This window comes from Phasianus colchicus, chromosome 23 (assembly GCF_987193195.1).
Source record: "Phasianus colchicus chromosome 23, bPhaCol1.hap1.1, whole genome shotgun sequence".
Taxonomy (NCBI): Eukaryota; Metazoa; Chordata; class Aves; order Galliformes; family Phasianidae; genus Phasianus; species Phasianus colchicus.
In genome coordinates, this window is record NC_143458.1 from 3,376,297 (window position 1) to 3,399,377 (window position 23,081).

The window sequence follows — 23,081 nt, forward strand, 5'->3', positions numbered from 1 at the left end:
AGTTTCCCCAAATCCAAGTCAATGGGAAGAAATGCTGGTTCTTCCCATTCTGACCATGGTCGTCGTTGGGAAGCAACAGCAAGAGCTGGTCCTGACTTCAGCTAAATCATCACTGCTCTCTTGCCGTGCTGTAGCATGGAGCTTGGCCAATGCCAACATGGGGTGACCCCGTGACAATTTCAACCTCCTTTGGATTCTTAAGGAAAGCTCTCATATTTGTAGAAAATACCTGCAAACACGGGTCGGGTGCACTGGGAAAGGAGAAGGCAACACCTCTCCTTGTTTTATGAGTTTGAAATTAACATGATTTTAAGGGAGTCTCATGATTTCGAGTGGCCGCGCCCACAATGTGTGTGGTTTTTGGGGGGGTTTTTGGTTTGGGTTCTTTAACGTACGGTTGGTAATAGTGCTGGTTTAGCTGGGGAAAAAAAACGAAGGTGCAGGATTTGCATAAACCAACCCAAAAGTTTTGGATATCCCCCGAACTCTCGCTAATGAACAATTAGCCAGCTGCAGGCCTGGTGGGGAGAGGAAGAGGAGGGAGAAGTAAAATTGAGCCTAAAACCAATGAAAAAAGGTGCATGGGAGGATTTGTCAAGAACACCCAGGATCCCGCCCACTGCGCAGGAGAGAGCCAGAGAATTCCAGGGACGGGGGAAGGAGCAGTGGGAGATGTTGTTGTTTTTAAATGGGGAACCGGTCCTTTGCCAAACCCACCTCCCGTTCTCATACTGTGCGATGCCGGGATGCAGCTACACACCCCTTTCAGCCTGGAAAGCTTCCAGATCATTCCGCTTGGCAGCTGTAAAAATTGATTTCAGTTTGGAAATGGCTCGTGCTTCTTCTTCTACGCTCCGCTCCCGTTGGGATCATCACCCAGGCGGGATCCAGCACCTCGTTTTCTGAGGCGACTTTTTTTTTTTTTTTTCTCTTTTTTTTGGGGGGACTGTTTGGACTCGGATGATCGCGTCGCGCATTGGGTTGACCCATGGATTTCCAGCAGGGGTGACGTTTATTTATTCATTTTTTACTTTTTTTTTTTTTTTTTTTTGGCTCGGATGATTTTTTTTTTTTTAATTATCGTTATTATTTTTTTTATTCTTTTTATTCTTTTTTAACGCGCCCTCAGGGAAAGAAAAATACGAAAAGCCATTTTCCCTCCTCCGAGCGGATGGCTCAAGGGTAACGGTGTTCTGCCGAGCCTTTTGCTATCATTTATTTAGTCATTTAAACACAACTCGAGTTGATAGCAATCAAGAAGCTCTTCCATCTGATTTTTTTTTTCGCCAGGCCGTGCGGGATGATCATGCCAACCTGAGAGGTAGGAAAGAACTGGAATTCGTAGCATGTAGAGCTCTTGTCGCAAGGAGCTCGTGTGATTGCAAAACGAGTTTCGGCAGCATCCAGAGCTGCAGTTGTAATGAAAGGAGGTGTTGTAACTCTCTTCCCTCCGCACAGCTCTTTCCAAAATGTTTATTGGGTCTCCCAGCACCGCAGCTGTAGCGATCGCATCTTCTCTTTCTCACTGTGCTGTGCGTTTGCTTTACTCAAACTGAGGTGAAAGCTCCCTTCAGGCCAAAAGTACTCGCTTGTGCCCTGGTCTTTAGAAGGGACATTTCTTGCTCCCCTCTGCTGGTTGGAAGCCGCATCGCCTACAGCACAATGCCAGCAAAGTGACCCTACTCTGCTTTTGGGCAACTTTGGGTTAGGGGCCAATTGATGGGACGTGGAAGGTGCAGCCCTGGTACTAAGAGTGAATCTGCGATGCTGAGGCTGTGGATGAGGTCTTCAAGACGTGTCCTTTCAGGTTTTCTCCTGGTTTTTCCAGTTTGTGGGAACGGGAGCCTCTTGCACTGCCTTCGATTAGGACAGGGATGGTTGGGATGAGCCTTGGTCTGAGCGCTCTCACGCTTAGGAAGAACTTAATCCAAAATCTGGGATCTGTTTTTGTGTATCTTTCCTTAGAGAAAATGTATTATAAGAGATCTATGTGATGCTTTCTTGCATACATCTGCACCTATATTCTCCTCAGCTTTCAGGAATTAATCCACAAACTTCTACATTCTCTCCCAGCTAAAAACTGTCAGCTAATGTGAAATGATGTAACATTACCATCATTATACGTAGGAGCAGTATTAGAAATGACCATGGAAACTCTGCAGTAAACCAGGTGAAAGTATTCAGTCCTCACATCCCTGGGTAAATTCTTAGCAACGTGGATTCAGAAACTGTGATCTTTGTAGAATGAAATCTGTCTTGGAAATGAAAGTAGGTTTAAATGACCACTGGGTTGATGTCTGTGAAATTGGGCATTTTCCCCACAGCTCATTGTAACTAAGGACTTCTTTGTCAATCCAGTACAATGGGACCTCCCAGTTTCTTGCTGTTTTCTCATCATTTAGTATATTTAATGCCAAGGCCAAGGTGCATTTTCAAATCTGGAAGATTATGCTGCTTTTTGAGGTCTTTCCCTTCATAACCTTTCCTCTCCTGCTCTGCTCTCCATTCGCTGCTACCTACAGAGAAAAGCGTGAGGCTGCCCACAGCAAATACAGGGCTGTGAGTCGTGGTCTATAGAGGGAAGTAGTCATGTCTTCCTAATAACACCACAGAATGCCTCGATGTTTTGTCTGAGGGAAGCTTTAAAGCCTGCTAAGTCACTGGAAACTTCCTAAAGTGTTTTAATTAATGCGCTTTAATTGAGCAAACTGCAAATCCCCCCCTTGGTTTGGCAGAGCAGAAAACAATGTGTTGTAAACTGGAGAGCAGAAATGGGGAACAACCCAGCCAGGGGTGGAAGCAGTGGGTCCAGACCTCTTCCCCCTGTCCTACAGCCCCATCTCTCCCATCTCCAGCTCCTAATCTCCCCATGTCTGTCCCCTAACGCCAGCATCACTTTGCTCTTTTCCAGATTAAAACTGAAGACCTCAGTGACTCCTTGCAATCTACAATCCCCCCCAGGTCAGGACACCTTGTACAGGGATCCTCAATGATGCCTGGAAGCCAGATTGCAGGGGTGAGTGCCTCTGTTGCGCCAGGGGTCAAGCATGTCCAAGGGAAAGGCTGTTTTTGAGGCACTTGCCAAACTCAATACGTCTTTTGGCAGACACAAAAGGAGAAGTGAGGATATGATAGACACTGAATCAAAAAAGTGAATCTGTGCTGGCACAAATCAACGTCCTCCTCAGCCTCTTTTCAGCAGGTCTATGTAATGCTGTGCCAAAGGATGCAGAGTGTTTGACATGGACCCAAAGGCAGACTGGACTTGTGCTTGGGAGAGATTTCTGTTGAGGGTTTACTAAGGGAAATCACACCATGCTCAGAAAATTCCTTGAGCTGAAAATAATTGGAGGCTGAGACAACACCAAGGGGAAGCGTTGGATATGTTTGCCTTTGCCTTCCTCGTTCCTGTGAATACCTGCTTAATGCCATCACTGGAGTTATCACCCTAGACTAGATTAACTTTTAATCTGAACCAGCATAGCCAACTTGGTACCTGTCTGCTCCTATTGATATACACAAGGGAAGACATTTATTCTTTGAAGGACTTTTTTTCTAAAGAGATTTGGTCTTACTGGGGCATTTTTCTCTCTATCCTAAACAAATGCCAACTCTTATTCTCTGATCCCTAAAGATGATGTAGGGACCCTAGTAATGTGAAGGAGCATTCTCAGCATCTCTCAGTCCCTATTGCCTGCTCTGTTCAGAGCAAAGTGGGGAAAGCCCAGCAGATATATGGCAAAGAGCAGAAAACACATTGGGATTTGATGGCTGTGTCCATACAGTGCTGGTGAGGAACCCATCCTCCTGCACAAAGCAGCTCAGTGTTGGTGAGATGGGACAGTCTGTGTGATTTTAGGGAGTGTATTCTGAAAAATACAACGTCTGTGAGAAGCTGAGATCCATGGGGGGTTGTTGCTGCTTCTGACCAGCAGGTTTTGATTTCCAGTCCCTCAAAAAATGTCTTTTGGGCATTAACTTTTTCAGTTAGAAGCACACATTCTCCCTGTGGATGTCAATGTGTGCACGGAATTTTTCCTTAGCAAGCTGCAACCTTCAGATCCTGGGGCAGCTCTGGACCTGCAGCTCTACTGTGCACAAAGGACGCATATGAGATGTGCCAGCAATTAAATGAGAAGTGTGAACGGGGTCAAGGGCAGCGTAAAAGATCGGGGAGTGGGGAACCTCACAGAGAGGTGATGCTATGCAGAGAACTGACATCTCTGAGCTTTGTTGTTTGCTTTTCCCGTAGGATATGAGCTCTCTCCACACCCTGCAGCAGCTCGTGTTGCTTCCCGGCCACATGCAGTCCGTCCCTCAGTTCCTCCTCTCCCAGTCCCAGGCAGGGCAGCAAGGTAAGAGCAATGAAAGGAGCGCTGCCATCAGCAGATCCCTACTTAGAAAGAGCCCTCCTTTCTCCCTCCTGTCGCTTTTAACCTGCACCGCTGGCTTTTCCCAGCCCGGTGCTGTGTCACCAGATGGGTTTCCCCGTCTCTCGTGGGGTTTCCACCCGCGGACGGCGCTCGGAAGGATCCGGGGCGGAGACGCTGCGCTGTGCGCTCCTCGAGTGCCACCTGGGGGCCGCCTCAAATCATGCTCCATCCGTGGGGCCGGGGGACGTCTGTGGGGAGAGAAAGGACTGAGGGCTTAACCCAGTGCTTGGGCAGCTCCTCCTGGCGTTGTCTTTATCTCCGGTATTTGGATGGTGTTCCTCCCACAAGCACCACACAGACGTGCCATTGATGGAGCTTATGCTGCTTGTGGACAGACAGAGCCCTCAGCCCACAGCCTGCCAGATGCAAAGGGGTTTGGGCCCTTCTTCTCGTTCTTATTTATTCCAGCACATAAATCCCTCTACATGAGCCAGAACTCAGGACTGAAACCCTAAAAGGTCTGCAGCTTGAGTGCAGCCATACACACACAGCTCTGAAAAAGTATTATACTGTGGGCAAGTGGGAAACCTATCTCTTATCTTCACTCTGCCAAGTGGTGCTGAGTGATGCATCAAGAAACTCTCTGATGTATGATTGACAATAGATGTACATTTGACAGCAGCCCAGAATTTAGATTATTGGAGCTGGCAAGGCAGGGAAAATCTATTGCTCACTGCTGGTTTTATTCATATATAATAAGAAACACATGAAAGCAGAACTTTGCTTCCTTTGATAGAGTTACGGTTTCTGCTGTTAAGCAGGCTGCTCTGGCAGCTGCAGCCCTTCCAACAGATGGCCACTTGTTTGGCTGTGACCCCTTCTGCTTCCAGACTCGATGGAGACGGGATGCTATGGCGTGTGGCCAGCATGTTGTGCAAGAGCACTTCCATTTGAATAGATGATTGTCAAGCGTTAATGACCCTCTGCAGCGTGCAGGCACAGCCACTGGAGAGTGAAAGCAGAGGCACAGCTGGGTTTGGTGCAAGGAGAAGCTTGGTGAGGGTGATGCAGGGGCAGACCTGAAGTCATACATCCTCAGGCCATACATCCTCCATAGATCCCGAGTTCTGACCGATGGGTACATCAGGTCATGCATTTCATGGCCAAAGGGACTTGGTTGTGGCTTTAACCTTTGCAAGAGGTTTGGGGTTGATTTCAGTGCATTCAAGCTGTTTTTAATGCAGAGAAGTTCCCAGGGCCGATTCATCATGCAGTGCGCAGCCCTGCAGGCAGCAGTGCTGGATACTGGATGAGAGGGGGAGAGCTCTGTGCTGTAAGGGTGGAAGCGAGCAGCCTGGGAGATGCTGGGAATACTCTCAGCCAAAATATTGCTGCTGAAGACTTCATCTCACGAAAACAGCCTGTGTCTCATCAGCTGTCAAACCGGTGATTCCTGAACCCAGTCCGTAATTTTCATTTCAGCTAGAGCTCAGCTCTTGCAAAGGTGTTCAATCATGTTTTTAAAGACTCCAAATGACAGAGCATCCGCCATGTCCCTAGGCAAGCCATTCCTGTGATTAATTACCTTCTCTGTTAAAAATGTGCACCTCATTACCAGCCTACATTTGAAATTCAAAGTTGTTCCAGCATTAACGAAGGCTTATTGAGGCCCCAATCTAAATAAATAAATGGGATCCTGCACATTCAGATCTAAATTAAAAAAGGAAAGAGAGAAAGAGGGAGAGAGATTCTGGAGATGATCTTTTTTTTTTTTCCTTTTTTCAGCACAAGTCCATAAATGTCTATAGATTTCCATATAATTGTCAGTTCCAATCAATAGAAAATACTGCCTGTTTCAAGAAGGGCCATAAATCCTCACTAACCTCCTCAGACTTCATCCACAACAGACATCAAGAGCCCAACTAAATGTCTATGGAACTACACTGCTTCAGTTGCTACTAAATCCTTTAGGACATTCCCTGTAGGATGTATGGGCTTGTGCACAGCAGCTTGTCAACTAAACAATTCCATGGCATCCATAAATACTACTTTTTGTTAGTTTTATAGATTTCCTCTCTCTCTTTTTTTTTTTTCCTTTCATCATCATGTCAGCATGTATATATTCCAAAAGACATTCAATTTGTTTGAAATAGAGCAGGGGAGAAAAGAAAGGGTCAACGTGACACTTGGAAATGAAATGTATTGTAGAGAGCAGATTGGGCAGGTTCATGAGATTAACTGTAGGATCAGGATATTTCTAACATGATCAAGTACCTGAAAGCTGGAGTCAGCAAAGCTCCTCTTGGAAATAAGGTGCACTAACACAGCAGTTACAGTGATTAAGTGCTAGCAGAGATCACCTCTAAGAATGTGATAAATTCTCTGCAGCTTGACATCTAAAATCTAATTTAGATGTCTATAGAAGATGTCTGTGTCCTAGCTGAACCTGATGTTAATGAGCTCCATGCAGGGATCAATGGCTGAAGTGTTTTACCCACATCATTACTCTCATAATCCCTTTTGGCCTAAAAGACCATGAAGTGAAAAAAATAATCACAACCCAAACCCAAACTTTCCTGTCTTGTAATCCGCTTTGGAGCCGCTCTCACTCGTAATGGCCAAAAGTCCTGAAAGTCATGTATTCTGAACACGAGCTAGCTGAAGTTTTTCATTTAGACCTTCTTGAGCCTTTCCTGTGGAGCAGTGCTCTGCTCCTGGGTGCTGACAGAGGAGTCGATCTGATGGGATGTCTCTCTTTTCTCTCCCCAGCCTTGCAGCCCAACATCCTTTCCTTCCCCCAGCAGCAGGGCAGCCTTCTCCTCTCCCAGCCAGGACCCAGCCTGGCATCACAGGTAACTTCCCTGTTGCATGCTGCCGTCTGGGAAGCACCCCTTTATGTAAATCACTGCTTTATTACGGGTGAATGGCAATACGAGTTGACTCTGTGCATTTTTGTGCTTTTCTTGTAGGCTGTGGGTCGCTCTGGGCTCCCTGGCTCATCCGTCGAACCTCACCTGGATGTACCCCAGCACCTGCAAGTGGCCAAGCACCTCACTCCATCCGGAGCATCCGAGGAACCCAGCGACCTGGAGGAGCTCGAGAAGTTTGCTAAGACTTTCAAACAAAGGCGGATCAAATTGGGGTTCACACAGGTGAGCAGCTTCCTCTGTAGGAACACTGGTGTCACTCGGATGGGAACACGTTGGGCTGGGGGTGTTTGGGGCTGAGGAGTGGGTGGAGGAAGGGCGTGTATGGGTGGAGGAATGGCAGATACAATGGTAGGTATAGATTTGCTTTTTTTGGAATTGGGATATCCCTTTCCAAATGTGTTGTGTCGTGTTACCTGGCAGGGTGACGTTGGCCTGGCTATGGGGAAGCTTTATGGCAACGACTTCAGCCAGACCACCATTTCTCGCTTCGAGGCTCTCAACCTCAGCTTTAAGAACATGTGCAAGCTCAAACCTCTGCTGGAGAAGTGGCTGAGTGACGCGGGTAGGTGACGTTCCACGTGTTCATTCACTTTACGAGGTGCCGCAGTTCCCAGAAAGGAGCTGGAAATGAAAATAACTTGTGATCTTCAGTATCTTCCCTTTTGTCTTTCCCCAGAATCTGCTCCTTTAGATTCCTCCATGAGCACTCCCAGCTCCTACCCCTCCGTGAACGAGATGTTCGGACGGAAAAGGAAGAAGCGAACCAGCATTGAGACCAACATTCGCTCCACGCTGGAGAAAAGATTCCAAGATGTGAGGAGAGAATGTTTCAATGTGTTGGGAGCTCTCCACCACTTTTCTGTTTGTTTTGATAGCAGGTTAGGAGCGTGCTTGGGAAGATGCCTCCTTGCCCTCTTCTCTTTGGGAGCTGCTGGACAGCTCCTGTGGGTGCAGGAAGGAGCCAAGCATTGCCGTAGTGGGTGCTGCCCAACCATTTTGAAAGTGGAGCCTTTCACTTCTTAAACATGAAGGTTTTCAAGAAAAATCGCTACAGAGCTTTCAGTCAGTTGGGGTACATCAATCCACTGAACATTTTTCACTAAAACTCTTTCTGACCAGCCCTCATTTTTTCTTGTTTTCTCCATCACATCTGATCATATCAAATTTTCCTTCTAAGACTGTTGATGAGAACAAAAGGCAGACATTTTCAGATCTTTCCAGGCAGCTCATTTTTTAGCTAGTACGTATTCTTTGTAACAGGAAAGCTGCCCTGGCATCACCACGCTGGGTTGTTTTTCCCCTGAAGTCTCCAACTCAGATCAAAAACCACAGAGCTAAATGCTGTCGAGTGTGCCAGAAAATGAATGAGTCGGAAAAAAGAGGATGGGGATACATTTATAAATGGGGGATGGAGAAAAAAAGAGATGAAATGGCTTTGTGAGGTGGTGCAGGGATGTACAAACAGCACTCGGGGCTGTGTCCAATAGCCATGACCTTCCTCTCCAGCAACTATTGAAGGCGCTGCTGGGATCAAAGTGCTGCATGCTTTGTGCAACAGCAGGGCCAGGCACTGTGACTCATCTCTGCTGATTCCATGGGATCTGATGTTGAATCAGAGGTGCTTGTCTGGTTCACAGAACGTGATCTCTCATGCAAATGTTTACCTTTTGCCTTAGAAGCAAATTTTCTGCCCTCTCCAGTTTACAACCCACCCCACCCTTGTCCAGCAGCAGAAGAATGCACTGACGCCGTAAGTCAGAGATCTGTGGGGCCTTCTTTAACCTCCTGCTGTTTCTTAGCAGAACCCCAAGCCCAGCTCAGAGGAGATCTCCTTGATAGCAGAGCAGCTCTCCATGGAAAAAGAGGTGGTTCGGGTCTGGTTCTGCAACCGGCGCCAGAAGGAAAAACGGATCAGCTGCCCAATGCCATCCCCCATCAAATCGCCCATCTACAATTCCAGACTGGTGAGATACTTGGGGTTGAGGAGCAGACTTCCATCCATGCAGAAATACAGAATGCACTTCAGTGGTGTTATCTGTCCTTCTCACATATTGCATGTGTCCATTTTGGCGAGAGTATTTTTGTTGCCAAGAAAGATGGAAGAAATTGTGAGAGTTAGTGGAAACACATCCTGTGATCTGTTGGATGACAAGTTGCTATTGCATTTCTGCAGGTTAATATTTGCCCAGGAGCCTGCATGTATAAAAGTGGCAGGAATCTCCCAATGCTGCTGGTAGTGGAGTGCATGTGAGTGGGAGGGAGAGGATGTATTCACAAGCTGTATTCTATCTTTTGGGTTTTGGAATTACCTATTAGAAGGCAGAAGAACACCACGAGAAGTTTGGTCACTTGTTGCCCAACACCTTTGGTCTACAGTCGCAAGCACAAGATGCTGCTTGCGAGCCATGAATTCTTAAAGCAGCAGCTTTGGTGGATGGTTATCCTGTGAATGCGTCATGCAAAGTGCTCATCAGTCACTCTGACCAACGCATTGCCTGTAGCTGAAGTATCTCAGCTGGACTCCAGGTGCCCCAGGCTCGCTTTGATTACAGCCACCAAATTAGTAATACTCACATGAGAGTTCTCGCCCATCCAGAGCTCCACAAAGGAAATGGGGCTATTTGTGCTGAGACCAGAACAAGCTGAGGCATTGCTGAGAGCATCCAGAGGGCAGCAGTTCCTACTGCTGACCTATACGTTTAAATCAGGCATGTTTAATACACATTCTGGTTTCTTTGCACAACCCTGAATGTGGGAGTTGTGCGTGTCCAATAGAGTATGAAGAGGTGTAGAGGGGTAGGAAGCATGACTGGCAGCCAGCATGTTGTGAAGGAAATGTGAAGGAGTGGCCCTTTGGGATCCACACCCCATTGCCATCTACTGACCACCTGCCTCTGTTCCTCCTCAGGTCTCTACCTCAGGGTCCTTGGGGCCCCTCTCTGTCAACCCGGTGCACAGCACCATGCCTGGGACAGGTAAGCCCTGACAAACCACCTCACTCCCATTCCTTCCCTCCCTCCTCTACTCTTGCTCTCAGGCCACTTGGCTTCCAGGCTATGATAACCCTGGGGAAGTAGCCCAGCATAGTGTTGTCTGAGGGGTGAGAAGAGCAGAACCTTTCTCTTGGCTGGAGCAAAGCCATGGAAAGCTTCTCGGGTGTGCTAACACCTCTGAGATAACCCCATTGGGATGCTGAGGTTTGGGAGCTGCACACCAAGCAGCCAAAGGAGGGCACTCCAGCACAGGGTGGAAGCAAGAGGCTGGAGGGGCAGAAGGGAGATCCCAGCCTCACTCTGCTCTCTCTGCCGTGCAGTAACATCATCGTGTTCCCCAGGGAACTCCAGCAGGCCCTCATCCCCTGGCAGTGCCCTCCATGCCAGCAGCCCCAGCACAGCCCAGAGCAACTCCAAAGCTGCCATGAACTCGTCTGGTTTCAACTCTTCAGGGTAAGGTGGAGTGGGGGTGGATGTGGCTCAATCCCATAGGTAAAGATGAGAGAAAAGCAGAGGGACCTCAGGGCAGAGCATGCAGCCCTGCAGAGGCCCCAGCAGCATGGAGCCACATGATGGCATGTCACTACACACTCAGACTCCGAGCCTTCCTCGTTATCTCATTGATTGTGCCCCCACTGCTCTGCCCTCTGCACCCACGGTTTCTGCTGCTCGCTGCACGTGACATCACGGATGCTGCGTTGGGAGGAAGGCAGCTGAGAGCAGAGGGCACTGAGTGTAGCTGCTGGGCTTTGAGTCACGGATCACCCCGTGCCATGACTCACAGCTGCACTGACGCAGAGGAAGCCCCGCAGCCAGGTGTGGGAACCGGCAGCTCAGTGCAGGCAGCTGCTCAGAAAGAGAGGGGTTTGCTGTGAGCTTCCTGTAGGGCAAAGGAGCACCCGCTGGCTGCCAAGTCTGAGCAGGAACGCGAGTGGGATAGGAATGGTTTTTGTTTCAAGGGGAAAAGTTAACCACGTGGTGATCGTGGCTCTGATTCGCTGTGTGCACGCAGATCTTGGTACCGATGGAACCAACCTACCTACCTCCACTGAGACCACTCCGTCCCGTGTACGAGGAGCTCTGACCTCCAGCTATGGACCAACTTCTCCAGGAACAATGCTTGGGGCAACATCTGGCGGCACAGTGCCTTCCAAGCACTGCCCAATGAATGTTAGGGGAAGCCCGAGCAGCAGAACTCCAGGGACTCAGGCTGCAGCTGACCTCCCCGAGGATCTGAACACCGACAGTGACATTTTAACTCTCTTCCATGCATTCATTCACTCCAAGAACGAGCCCTTGCTTAGCTCTATCAGCATGAAACACTGCCCTCTGCTTGCAAACCTCTGTGCTCACACCGGACTGCCCGGCAATCCCTCGTCTGGAAGGATTCCTCTGTCAGGACCCCCTTTTCCCCCCACTCATTTCAGAGCTTCCCATGAGAAGGGTCTGCCATGCTGTTACTGGCACGCACACCAAACCCCAAACTGAGCCGAGGTCACCCAGTTCATTTCAGCAGAGACCCATGTCTAGATGGCAGCCTTGGTTTCCCATTGGCTTCCAATGCCAACGGCTGTGCTTTACCCACCACCACGCTTGCTTTGCTTTGAGCCCTTCTGCTTTCCTTCCGAATTTTTTTTTCTTTTTTTTCCCCTCTTTTTTTTTTTTTTTAATATTAAGTATTTTACAGCTTGCTTTTTTTTTTTTTTTTAATTTTAATTTTATTTTATTTTATTTTTGCTTTAAAAAAAAAAAAATTGCCTCCTTTTGCAAAACGTGTGTCCAGGTCTTGTTATTCCTCCCAGCTGCCCAATGGAGGACGGCACTGTTTGCAGCCCCTCGTGAACTTGCAACTGCAATGACCACAGAGTCAATTCGTGTAGGTTTGATGGGACAAAGACAAATGTTGGCCATCCCTTCTTTCTACTCTTCATCCACTGGGCTTTGTCTGATACCAAACCTCCAGAGCAGAGGTGCAATGTGCTGGTGAGGATGCTGTAGAGGATGGAGCTGTGCTGTTCTCTGCCCCCCAGCCAGGTTGCACTGCTCAGCTGTGAGACCGGAGGGAGTTGGGTGCAAAAGATGCCAAAGGGTGGCAGATGTCACCTTCTATATTGCTGGGGAGATCGTGGTCGTGTCACAGCTCTCCTCACATAAAGGGGTAAATATTTAATGTTGTTAAGTAGATCGGAGTGATGCAGATTCCTGGTTGGGTTCTCAATGGGCACAAGGCAGTGAAATTAGAGTAAATGGGTGTTTGGCTCACAGGTTGTAAATAGACATTTTTTGAGTAGTAGCTCTGTTGGTTTTTTTTTGTTTGTTTTTGGTTTTTTGTTGTTGTTGCTTTTTGATGGCTCTTTTTAGGCAAACGTGAGCTTTTTGTTTGTTTGTTTGTTTTTTCCCTAAGTAAAATCTCTCCTTTGACACTTCTTTTTGGGGACAAATGTATTCAATTCAGTTGTTTCTTATCCTGCTCCATCAGTGCTGTGTGATGAGGTGATTGCCATAGGGGTCTGTGGGCTGCACGGGGGTCTGAGCTCCTTCACACAACGCACTGAGCCCCACGTTGTGTATAGAACTGCATCTGTTGCTTCACATGAGGTGTATGGGATAGGGGCAGACACTGATTGTAATGAGAGAGGAGTGAAAATGACAAGGTAACCTTTTTTTGTTGTTGTTGTTGTTGGTCTTTTTTTGGAAAAAAAAAATATAGAAAATATTTCCTTTTAAATATTAAATCAGTCGAAACATCGAAACGAAACTTTCTCTGTGATTTAAAAGAAGAAAAACTGAATTATTTTCTGCTGGGAAAGTAAAAATGCAGATGGGGAGCACACAGCCAACCTCTGCATGGCCATTTCAAGGGCAGTGCCTCTCCCTCAGCACTGTGCACAGCCCCATGGGTTGGGGATGACCAATGGCTCCAATCTGATGTATTTTTTTTAACCCTGGGTGTTGGAAATGTTTGTGGGATATATACATACAGGACGAATGCATTGAGATGTGTGTGATGCCCGCTTGTTCCCTCACTTCCTGCATGACCTCGGACAAATCATTTAATCCCCATTAGGTGATGGTGATGGTAATCCTTCCCTTCCCTTCTCCTGGCCCTCAACTCGTGCAAAACACAACAGCTCACAAGTGGTAAATGAGGCACTGTGTTCCACTCCCACTACAGGGGGCATCACTTATAGCAATGTTACAAAAAACCTGCAGTTTCCAGCTCAGTGGTGCTATGAAAGCCTCACGTTATCTCGTGGATAGGAGCTCAGGAGCGAGCGTTCTGATTGCCCTCATAGCCCCATCCCATACATTTAAACAGGCGGCCCTATGCTAACCCTATAGCACTGTTGGGTTCAGGGTCAGCTGACAGCACACTTCAACCCTTGGTAAAAGGGTCTTGGAGGTTTTCAAGCCAACAAGTGAACTTGTTACCATACCTGGCAGGAAATGACTGCTTTTCAACCCTCCCACAGCCGTATAACAGCAGTGCAGGGGCTCATGGTGGCAATGAAAATTGCCATAATCCATAGAACAACCCAACTTGTTACCCATGCAGACCTCAGCTGTCGGTGCATTCCTGTCTGAAATGCCTCTGGGTCCCATCCTATTGCTGCTGAGCATCAGGGATGTGAACCTGTTCACCTCCCTCCTGCAGAATGGCCATTCACAAGCTTGCTGGAGGAACGAGCTGATCCCACATAGCCCCACAATCAGGCTGAGGACACAGCATTGCTCTGGGAGCTGAGCTTTGCTCTCCTCAGCCAGAACTCAGCCGGCATCCTCAGAATGGGAGGGAGCCCATCCAGGTGCTCAGATGCACACAGGAGGTGTTACAGCATCACAGGTGACGTTCCCACATGACCACTGCAGCAATCAGAGCTGAGCAATGTGAACAGAGCCAGCAGGCTGTGATCTGATCCACCCATGGGACTGAGCTCTGTCTGGTCGGGGCAGGGCCAGGAATTGGGGTTTTTTTGCTATTGATTTCTTTGAACAGAATGAGGTCAGTCTGGGCTCTGCTCCTCGCCCTCCTCAGCGCTCTCTGTGACCTGAGGGCAGTCCTGGAGCATCCTGAAGTATCTCAGTGTGCCCTCCAGGTCCATCCCCGATGCTCACAGCCCTGGGGCTCACCTTCTTGGTGGTGGTAGTGCAGCACAAAACACTCCTGCACCTGCAGGCTGAAATTCAGGCTCAAGTTATGGTTTTGGGTGGTGCTGGGCAGCAGGATCTGGAGTCTGAGCTGCAATGGGACCCCTTCCAAAAGCACCCTGAGATGAGGACACTTGTAAGATTTGAGCACTTGCTGCCATCACCTGCATGGAGCCCTGTGGCTGTAGGGAGGGTTTGGGGTTCTTGGGGACGTGGAGCTTCCTTCAGATGGATTGAATAAAAACAGAACCAACACGGCGCTGACTCCGAGGGTTTGGGAGCAGCGTGGCCCTTCCTGGTTACTCACCTCTGTTCTGGTTCACTCTTCCTGTTCTGCGTGTTCCTGACACCTCCAGCGCATCCCTCCCCGCTCCCCAGTCCCTATTTCCATCCCCTTCTCCCATCAGAACAACAGCTCCACAACCGCGTGCGCAACCGGACAGAGAACAACTCCGGAACGCTCCGAAAAAAAAGAAAAAAAAGAAAAAAAAAAAGCTTGTTTTCCGTCCCTATGGGGTGAGCGGAGGGCAGGAGGTGGGCGGGCAGAGGGAGGAGGGTAAAGGATAGGATAAAAGCAGCCGGAGCGCTCCATACCGCCTCTCCGGGCTGAGCCGCTCCCGCAGAGCCGCGAGGAGCGAGGGCAGCTTCGGGTGAGCAGCGGCGGTGCGGAGGGGGGGGGTCTGCCAAGTCCCGGGTACCACCTCCATCCCTGGGGTATATAGGGCCGGATAGGGCGGGGGTGCGGTGATCGGGTTCGTTCCCACGCGGTTTAGGGCGGGGGAAGGAGGAAGGGCGTATGGGGAAGCGGTGCTGAGAGGAGCCGGCTGCGTCCAGCGCTCGTGGGGAGGGTGCGAAGCGTGCTTTTGTGGACGCGGGTTAGGTGAGCATCCTCCCGCTCATTGCTCCGTTTATCTCCGTTCAGCAGGATGCTCCCCATCGTCCTCGAAGTGCTGGGCAGCCTCCTGGCCTGGCTGTGCCTCTATGCTGCTTTCTGCCTCTGGAACAGGCATCGCCCCCCCGAGTGGAACTGCCGCCTGGTCACCCTGCTGCATGGGGCCATCGCCACCTGCCTGTCCGGGTACATCGCCCTCTGGGACGGCCCCTGGCCTCTGAGCCATGCAGGTGTGTGTGGGGCCTCACCCTGACACATCCTCACGCCATCCCACGGGTGGGGATCCAACTGCTTTTGCTGTCTGTCCTCTCACGTGTGTGTTTTGGGGGCATGGCAAGGCTCCGTCCAGCTCCCTGCTTCTTCCTCAGCATCTCCTACCTCTTGTTGTTGTCCTACCCAGGCACTTGCTGAGGGTTCTCGGGTTGAATTTCATTGCTCTGCTGCTGGCAGGTGTGGCAATATGGAGAACAGGCTCGATGCTGTTTGCATCTGGAAGGGTATAATAACTGCTGGCACCAGAGCGTGGGCTTCTGTTTGTGCTTTTCTATCATTAAATCTCAAATAGTTCTGCTGGTGGGGTCAGGCACTCCCACCCTCCTTTCTAAAAGGGTGGAGAGGAAAGGAGAAATGTGGTGTGGGCTGTGGGAGAGCAGAGCTGTGTGTCCTGATACCCAGGGGTGCCAAGGGTCCCATAGGAAAAGCTTGGAAAGCAAAGAGTAAAGCTCACAACCTGTATTATTCAGTGTCCTAGAAGAATATCTTGAGTGAGACCCCACGTTTATGCATCTTTTTCCTTTCAGGCTCACCAAACACCTCTCTCCAGGTCCACGTGCTGTCCCTGACGCTGGGTTACTTCATCTTCGACCTGCTCTGGTGCTTGTACTTCCAGACAGAGGGAGACCTGATGCTGCTCCATCACACGCTCAGCATCTGCGGCATGGTGCTGGTGCTGGGGTTGGGCAAGTCTGCCACCGAAGTCAATGCAGTGGTGTTTGTCAGTGAGATCACCAACCCGCTGCTGCAGACCCGCTGGTTCCTGAGGGAGATGGGCCTCTACCACTCCTTCCTGGGGGAGGTGGTGGATTTCTGCTTCGTGCTCCTCTTCCTGGTGCTGCGCATTGGCGGAGGAGCTCTGATCATGTATGCCATGGTGACGGCCCCGGATCCCAACTGGATCCTTAAAGGGGGAGGACTGGCCATGTACATCGTGTCCTTGGGGTTCATGATTGAGATCTGCCGCTTCGTTAGGAGGAAGATGTTGAAAAAGTACCATTCCTGGACGCGTCCGAGGAGTGTGGATGCATCCATGAAAACAAATGGGCACTCAGCAGCTCACTGACAGTGGCTGTGGATGGGATCCTGGCTGCTGGAGCCTGTAACTGTGACAAGAGCTCCTAAAAGTGGCGTGGAAATGACACCCTGGCACTGGCAGCTCTCTACAAGCCCTGGGGAAGATGGATGGTCACTCAGCATGTGGGAAAGCTGACCAAATAGGGATTTCAGTGGGAACGCAAGGAACATGGCGTGTCTGCTGAGCTGCTTCCTCTTCCAGCCCTTAATGCACAGCCTGCAGTGGGGCTGTGCCAGACGCATCCACAGTGCACAGACTGACTTATCTATGATTGTGTTGGAGGCAGTGTTATCTCACGGTGCATTTGGAATACCTGATCTGGAACATCTCACCCACTCCCCAGTGGAGCCAGGCACGGGTGTGACCCAGCCAGGATGTACTCAGCGTTGTTCTCTCTTCAAATAGGACAAAACATTGGACCAAGTGCTTGAATGAGAGCTTGTTCACAAGGCTGAAGTGCCCATAAGGGGACGGTGGGGTTGTCCTTGGTGTGAAGTAATGGTGCTGTGGTTCGTGAGGGTGAGGCAATGTTCTACCTCATTGTTTTTAGCAATACATTTCCTTCTTTTTAATACTTGCATTCAAGGAGATAGTGATCTCAGAGCAGTGTGACTCCACTGGGTTGGACAGAACACACCTCTGTTCCTTGCAAACAGAGGTCTGGAACCAGGCTTGTGTCAAACACCTCCTCATGGAGTGCATTACCTCGCCTTGCACTGATTTCAGAAACTCAGGTGCTGTGTGTGTGAGGGCTGACAGACAAAGCATCCAGAGAGGGTTCTGCTCTGTCTTGCTGCAGGCCAGGAATGCTGAATGCAAGGCTGACAGGAGTCTGGTGTTTATTTCCAGGGGTGACAGTGATGTTGAGGTGGATCTCAGTGTGACATCACTCCGTACAGTTCTCAGCATATGGATCAGTTCTCTTCTTTACCTCTCAGAATCGTGTTCTGACTTTCCCCTGGGGTTGTAATGTGAATTTCCCATGACTTGTGTAGCAGCATCCTGCTGGAGTTCCAGAGCCCCTGCAGCCTCTGGTGGCCTTTGTCACACGTGTCACTGCTGTGGGGTGCAGGAGGGGAGCAGCTGCGTCACCTCTCTGCCTTTATCTTGCTAGCTGGGCTCTGCTCAGCACTGATAGCTGGCCTGCAAGGTGTCTGGAGAGATAAAAGCTAATAGCATGAATGAACTGAACATTAGGTGTGTCCTCTGGATGCCACGCAGACCCCAGGCACACAGCAGGTCTGTGGGGTTGGGCAGATGGAGCCTGGCACTCCTGGGAGGAGGGCACTTTGGAGTCATGGGCTGCTGTGAGAGCTCCCTGGAGATCAGACTTCCAATAAAGTTGCATTCTCATTTTAAAAGGGAACAGTTGCTGCAACATTCTTTTGTTCTGGGACTGAAGGAGGCAGCTGGAGCAAATGAGGCTGGGCTGGATGGGGCAGCCTGGTCTGGCAGCTGGAACCCTGCTGTACTCCAGTTCTTCCATGCAGAACAGCTGGCTGCAGTGGCTCTGTGGGGTGGGAAGCAATGTGTCCTCAGGTGGTTGTGGCTGTGTCTCAGCTCAGGCATGGTTTTAGTGTTAAACTTCTGCTGTGGTGCTGGAAGAGCATCTGGCTCCATCCCCACCGTCCCGTTGCATTTCTTACTTGCTGACCTTGGAATGGATGTGATTTTCTTAATGCTGGAACCTGATTTTTCTGTTAAACACCTGTGGGGGAATTTATTGTCACAGAAAGTGACCACTGCTGTGCAAATGACCATCAGCAGAGGTTTCTGTCCCGGGTTGTTTTGCTGAGTGCTGTTTGTGTGCAGGCAAAGCGAGCCCATGGGGATGGCTGACTGTGCACAAAGAAGGAAATGAGTGCGTGAGCAGCACCTCACTGCTGCTGCCATCCATTGGGTGAGATTTAACGTGCCACCTCACAGCTCACTGCCTACCACTTGTTTGTGTCATATGAGCCAGAGGAAAAAAAAAAAAAAACCCACCCAGCTCCTCTGGAAGTGACCTCTAGCAATAAATGATCCTCTGAAGGCTTTGAGTTTAGAATCTTGAGGCTTCTTAGTGCTGTAACCATCGCTGCTGTTCCCACCTCGGCGAACAGGTTGCTCTTTACTCTGAGCTGAACGCTAGCACAGCTCCATCCCATTTATTATTTATATCCCCTACACGCGGCAGGGGGGTTGGAGATTCATGATCCTTAAGGTCCCTTCCAACCCTGGCCATTCTGTGATTATTACTGCAGCCGGCCCAGCAAAGGCGGAGGAAAGATGCGATCCGTCAGAGCGACGGGCGCGCAGGTCGCGTCATCAAGGATGCCGGCCCTCTATCAGCCTGTGGGGTCAGCGGTCCCCGTCCCCCCCCCTCCCCCGCAGCGACTGCCGTCCCTCCTCCCCGCCGCCAGGTGCCCCCCGCCCGCCGCCGCCGCTTCCTCTTCCCGACGGCCCCATCGCCGCGGCGGCGGGGCTCGGAGCGGTGGGTCCGGCAGCTGCGGGGCTGCAGGTGGGTGCGGGGCTCCGGGAAGGGCTCGGTCCGGTTGCTCGGTTTGTATCTGTGCATCTGTGCGTTGGGTTCCTCCGGCTATCGAGACGCGTTTAATGGCTCTCGTCTGCCTTTTTCTTTCCTCCCCCCCGCGGCGCTGCTGATAGCATCAACCCTCTTTTTAAAGAAATAGTGAGGATAATAATAATAATGGCATTGCTGCGCTTTTTAAAGGATGTTGCCCTTTACAGAGGTGTAATTCACAGATGCAATACGTACTGTGTATCCTAAGGGCAAACGTTTAGTTTTGAGGCGTGATTGAAAGAAACCCCCATCTTTTGGGTGTACGGAGATGCGTAAAGGTCGCTTCTCCTCTCCCGGTGATCCGCTCCCTTCCGTCGCTCAGGATTCCTCCTGCCTCACCCATTCTGACCCGGGTGCCTCGAGCTTTGCTGCTGTCACCGGTCGGAGCGGTTCGTCGTGTCCGTGTTTCATCTCCCCGTGCTCCCATTATAACATAATGGCTTTGTTTATCCCGCCCAAGCCGTGCTGGCGGTGCTTAAAACAGGCCGGGCAGGACGGCTGTGAGTCAGCCCCGACCCCGCACCACGTGCGGTCCTCCCGGTGTTCCCCACCGCAAACTGGACCGGTGACACAGCTGTGACACGGCTGGAAAAGGTCCCGTGACTCAGCTCCTTCTGAACGCTCAGCCATAACGATGCATCCCAAATATTCCAGGTGTGTGGGCATCGCTGTTAATCCTTTGGCATCTCACAGGTTTGAAGGTCTTGGTGCCACCCACAGGTGGGAGAGCTCACTCCTCCTCTTTTCACCACTCCTGTGCATCCCTGCAGAGGGGGCTGTGGGGTGGGGAGACTGGTTAGCATTGGATGTGGCAGGAGACCATGTGGTGTGGAGGGTTTCTTGGATTTTGTTTCAGGAGAGGAGGAACCCAGGTAGCATCAGCACAACTGAGCATGTCTGGTGGGGCAACAAAGGCAGACCATTGAAGGGCAGGCTAAGTGGGCATGATAGGGCAGGAGTAGCATGGATCTAAACGTGGAGCTCCTCTTCCTGTCCCTCATGCAGTGCAGATGAGCACCAGCTTATCCCAGCAGGTCCAGCATTGTGAGATTGTGCTGACGTGATCAAATTTTCGAGCTCCTGATGCCTTTTGTCCTTCCATCCCTGTGGCAGGATGCTGCTCGCCCTGCCCCTGCGGGCAGCCTGCAGCCTGCTGGCCTGGCTTTCCCTCTACACATGGTTCTGCCATCGCTACAAGCACCGGAGCTATGAATGGAGCTGCAGGCTGGTCACGCTGACCCACGGCATCCTCGCTACGTGTCTCTCTGCTTACATTGGCTTTATCGACGGCCCCTGGCCTCTGAGTCACCCAGGTGAGTGGCAAGAATTGTGCTGAGTCCCCCCAAGTGAGTGATGGCATGCGTTGGGATTTTCCTGTCACCCACTGGGATACAGCATGGACGCATTTGAAAAATGTTTGCAGTGATGTCTGTTATACTTATTACTGAAAGTGCTAGGGAGATGGGGAGAGAGGTGCTGTGTTTTGCTGCTTTCATGCCCTCCCCAGCTGCAGAGCGCATGTCACACTGTGTGGCTGTTGCATGCGTGCAGCTGTCACTAACAACTGTAGGACTGTGGGTTGTCTGGTGTCTCCAGCAGAGCTGTGACCAGCCGTGCTGAGGGCGAATCCCCCTCCTGCTGCAGATCCCACCTCTCATCACCTCTGTGCCCTAACACTCTGCCCGGTGTCTTTGTTGCAGGATCCCCAAACACCACCCTGCAGGTTCACGGGCTTTGCCTGAGCCTGGGTTACTTCCTCTTCGACCTCTGCTGGTGTGTGTACTTCCAGACGGAGGGTGCCCTGATGCTGGCCCATCACCTGGTGAGCATTGTGGGCATCGCCGCATCGCTGGCGCTCGGTGAGTCGGCCGCCGAGGTCAACGCCGTCATCTTTGGCAGCGAGATCACCAACCCACTGCTGCAAGCTCGCTGGTTCCTCAAGGAGATGGGCTGCTACCACAGCCTCACCGGGGACGTGGTGGATTTCTTCTTTGTGGTGCTGTTCACTGGGGTGCGGATCGGGGTGGGGGCCTGGCTGATGTACTGCGAGCTGACCTCGCCGAAGCCCCGCTGGTACATCAAGCTGGGAGGTGTCATCATGTACGCCGTCTCCTGGGTCTTCATGGTCAGCATCTGCCGCTTCGCCCGGAGGAAGAGCATGAAGAAGTACCACGCGTGGAGAAGCCAGAGGGGCGAGGAGCTGAGCTTGAGAACGAACGGACATCTGAAAAGCCACTGATGCTGAGTAAGGACTTCCTCGAGCTCACGGGCTGGCAAGGAGGGGATCGTGCCTGAGATGCCGCTGTCAGGAGAGGAGCCAGCACACGTTAGCAGTTCTGGAGCCAAACTTATTCCTGGCATAACTCCACTGAAATCCATGGAGCTATGCCATGGGTTCGTGGGATCTGCAGCACTTGGCCTGGCAGAGGCTGGCTCAGCATGTATGTAAGCACACCCTAAATTATACGAGTGAAAGAAGGGCTACTTTTAACCTCCTAAACACAACTGGTCCAGCAGTGCTAGCAGCTTCCTCCTTCGGTGCTGGTGTGATCTCAGAAGAGATGGGAAAACAGCACTAGATATTGGTGTTCGTGTTCTGTACAGTCTAGGCAGCTAGATGACTCTTTGTCCTGCTAGGAAGAAGCATGTTGGAGTGTTTTATGGGAGCTGGGATTCCTGGCTCATCCTCCAGCCTGTTGGGTGACCTTGGGCAAATCACTGGACTTCCTAACCCAGTGCCTCATTTCCCCATCTGTGAACGGGGGGTGATGGAGCTGGTCCATCTGTTATGCACTTTCAGACCTTTACTCGAGAGGTGCTATGGAAACACAAAACGATGGTTATCTCCACTTTGTTCATTATCCCCATGTTTCCTGTGGGAGAAGTGATGATGCTGGTTGAGCTACCCTTTCTAATTCCGTTCTGTAACTTATTTGCTAACATATGGATAACTGATTTTCCAGTAGTATCAGCAGCTCTGCTCAGTGTGAGCACCTTGCAGGACTCGGTGCTCTGAACCCAAAAGTTGCCACCCCTGATGTGAAGCACTTTGGGGACTTTTTCCCTCCTCTTCACCCCGACTGTTAAAGCTCCACCCATGCATTCCAAATCCTGCCTTTAGCTCTCTGGGTGAGCAGCGTTCTCCATAGGAGGAGCCCCATCAGGATTTGCAGTAAGTGGTTTTTGGGTGGACCTCTCACGTGGGCACTGCTGTGTCTGCAGAATGGCAGCTCCTCTTTGCTGTGCTATTGGTCGTTCCAGATTCAGGTCAGTGCATCTGAACCCAGAGGCTGCTGTGGCACTTAAAGATAGTGGAGGAGTGCAGGTGCTGGGAAGATGCAGCTCACTTAGAATGAGCATTGATGTTTTTCCCCAGGACTGTAGCTGTCAGTTTTGACAAGAGTATTTCCTGGGATACGTGGTGAGAGTGTCCAGAATACATCTCTAAAACATGCTGGTTAGGGTGTGATGTTACAAAGCATGGCTTGTTGTCTGCCTGCTGGGCTCCAGCATGGAATCCCAGACCCAAGGAAGAAGTACAAAGCTGTGGAGCACACCGTGGGATCTGTCCTCAGGCCAGTCTGCAAAGGGAGCTGCAGAACTAGCGTGAAATAACAACCTGTGCTTCAATTACTGTGTAATAGCAACTAATGTTCCACCAGTGAATGGTGTAGATGCTTTGTATGATGTTTTATAAAATAAAGATTATTTAATTACTGCTTGATGTCTTTGGGTGCAGCCCTTCTGCCATGCTGCATGGGTTGGCATCGTGGAAATCGTGTTTGATGTCAGAAGATGAAGTTCTGTTCAGTGTAACTGATGGGAAATAA

General features: G+C 50.5%; 3 protein-coding genes across 7 annotated transcripts in view; all 3 read left to right on the forward strand.

The window, feature by feature from the left end:
• POU2F3 (POU class 2 homeobox 3) overlaps positions 1 to 11,920 on the forward strand; it is a 35,441-nt gene extending 23,521 nt beyond the window's left edge. For both annotated transcript variants that reach the window (XM_031599821.2, XM_090123383.1), the window contains 10 exons: positions 2,912 to 3,016; positions 4,253 to 4,355; positions 7,143 to 7,225; positions 7,343 to 7,525; positions 7,724 to 7,865; positions 7,980 to 8,116; positions 9,106 to 9,267; positions 10,212 to 10,278; positions 10,617 to 10,749; positions 11,309 to 11,920. In XM_031599821.2, the coding sequence (XP_031455681.2) occupies positions 2,912 to 3,016; positions 4,253 to 4,355; positions 7,143 to 7,225; positions 7,343 to 7,525; positions 7,724 to 7,865; positions 7,980 to 8,116; positions 9,106 to 9,267; positions 10,212 to 10,278; positions 10,617 to 10,749; positions 11,309 to 11,348 (1,155 nt within the window). In that variant the 3' untranslated portion in view covers positions 11,349 to 11,920. The remainder of the gene's footprint in view (positions 1 to 2,911; positions 3,017 to 4,252; positions 4,356 to 7,142; positions 7,226 to 7,342; positions 7,526 to 7,723; positions 7,866 to 7,979; positions 8,117 to 9,105; positions 9,268 to 10,211; positions 10,279 to 10,616; positions 10,750 to 11,308) is intronic.
• A 3,080-nt stretch (positions 11,921 to 15,000) lies between these two features.
• On the forward strand, positions 15,001 to 18,054 carry TLCD5 (TLC domain containing 5). Of its 3 annotated transcripts, none has more exons than XM_031599818.2 (3): positions 15,001 to 15,095; positions 15,368 to 15,567; positions 16,138 to 18,054. In XM_031599818.2, the coding sequence occupies exons 2-3, from the start codon at positions 15,372 to 15,374 to the stop codon at positions 16,674 to 16,676; spliced, it is 735 nt and encodes a 244-aa protein (XP_031455678.1). In that variant the 5' UTR covers positions 15,001 to 15,095; positions 15,368 to 15,371; the 3' UTR covers positions 16,677 to 18,054. The 3 variants fall into 3 exon arrangements, with proteins under 3 accessions (XP_031455678.1, XP_031455679.1, XP_089979662.1); XM_031599819.2 differs by having other exon boundaries at positions 15,018 to 15,095; positions 15,371 to 15,567; XM_090123536.1 differs by lacking the exon at positions 15,001 to 15,095 and adding an exon at positions 15,194 to 15,293 and having other exon boundaries at positions 15,371 to 15,567.
• A 142-nt stretch (positions 18,055 to 18,196) lies between these two features.
• Positions 18,197 to 22,969, forward strand: LOC116233113 (TLC domain-containing protein 5-like). Of its 2 annotated transcripts, none has more exons than XM_031599820.2 (3): positions 18,197 to 19,188; positions 20,365 to 20,564; positions 20,952 to 22,969. In XM_031599820.2, exons 2-3 carry the CDS (start codon positions 20,366 to 20,368, stop codon positions 21,488 to 21,490), a joined length of 738 nt encoding a protein of 245 aa, XP_031455680.2. In that variant the 5' UTR covers positions 18,197 to 19,188; position 20,365; the 3' UTR covers positions 21,491 to 22,969. The 2 variants fall into 2 exon arrangements, with proteins under 2 accessions (XP_031455680.2, XP_089979661.1); XM_090123535.1 differs by lacking the exon at positions 18,197 to 19,188 and adding an exon at positions 19,196 to 19,905.
• The last annotated feature ends 112 nt before the right edge of the window (positions 22,970 to 23,081 follow it).

What these genes read in the sequence shown, in the direction of transcription:
- TLCD5 (XM_031599818.2), top strand. Translation starts at nt 15,372, where the DNA reads ATGCTCCCCATCGTCCTCGAAGTGCTGGGCAGCCTCCTGGCCTGGCTG. An exon ending in CTGGCCTCTGAGCCATGCAG is followed by an intron (nt 15,568 to 16,137) that starts GTGTGTGTGGGG and finishes TTTTCCTTTCAG; the next exon opens with GCTCACCAAACACCTCTCTC.
- LOC116233113 (XM_090123535.1), top strand. Translation starts at nt 19,886, where the DNA reads ATGCATCCCAAATATTCCAG. An exon ending in ATGCATCCCAAATATTCCAG is followed by an intron (nt 19,906 to 20,364) that starts GTGTGTGGGCAT and finishes TCCCTGTGGCAG; the next exon opens with GATGCTGCTCGCCCTGCCCC. An exon ending in CTGGCCTCTGAGTCACCCAG is followed by an intron (nt 20,565 to 20,951) that starts GTGAGTGGCAAG and finishes TCTTTGTTGCAG; the next exon opens with GATCCCCAAACACCACCCTG.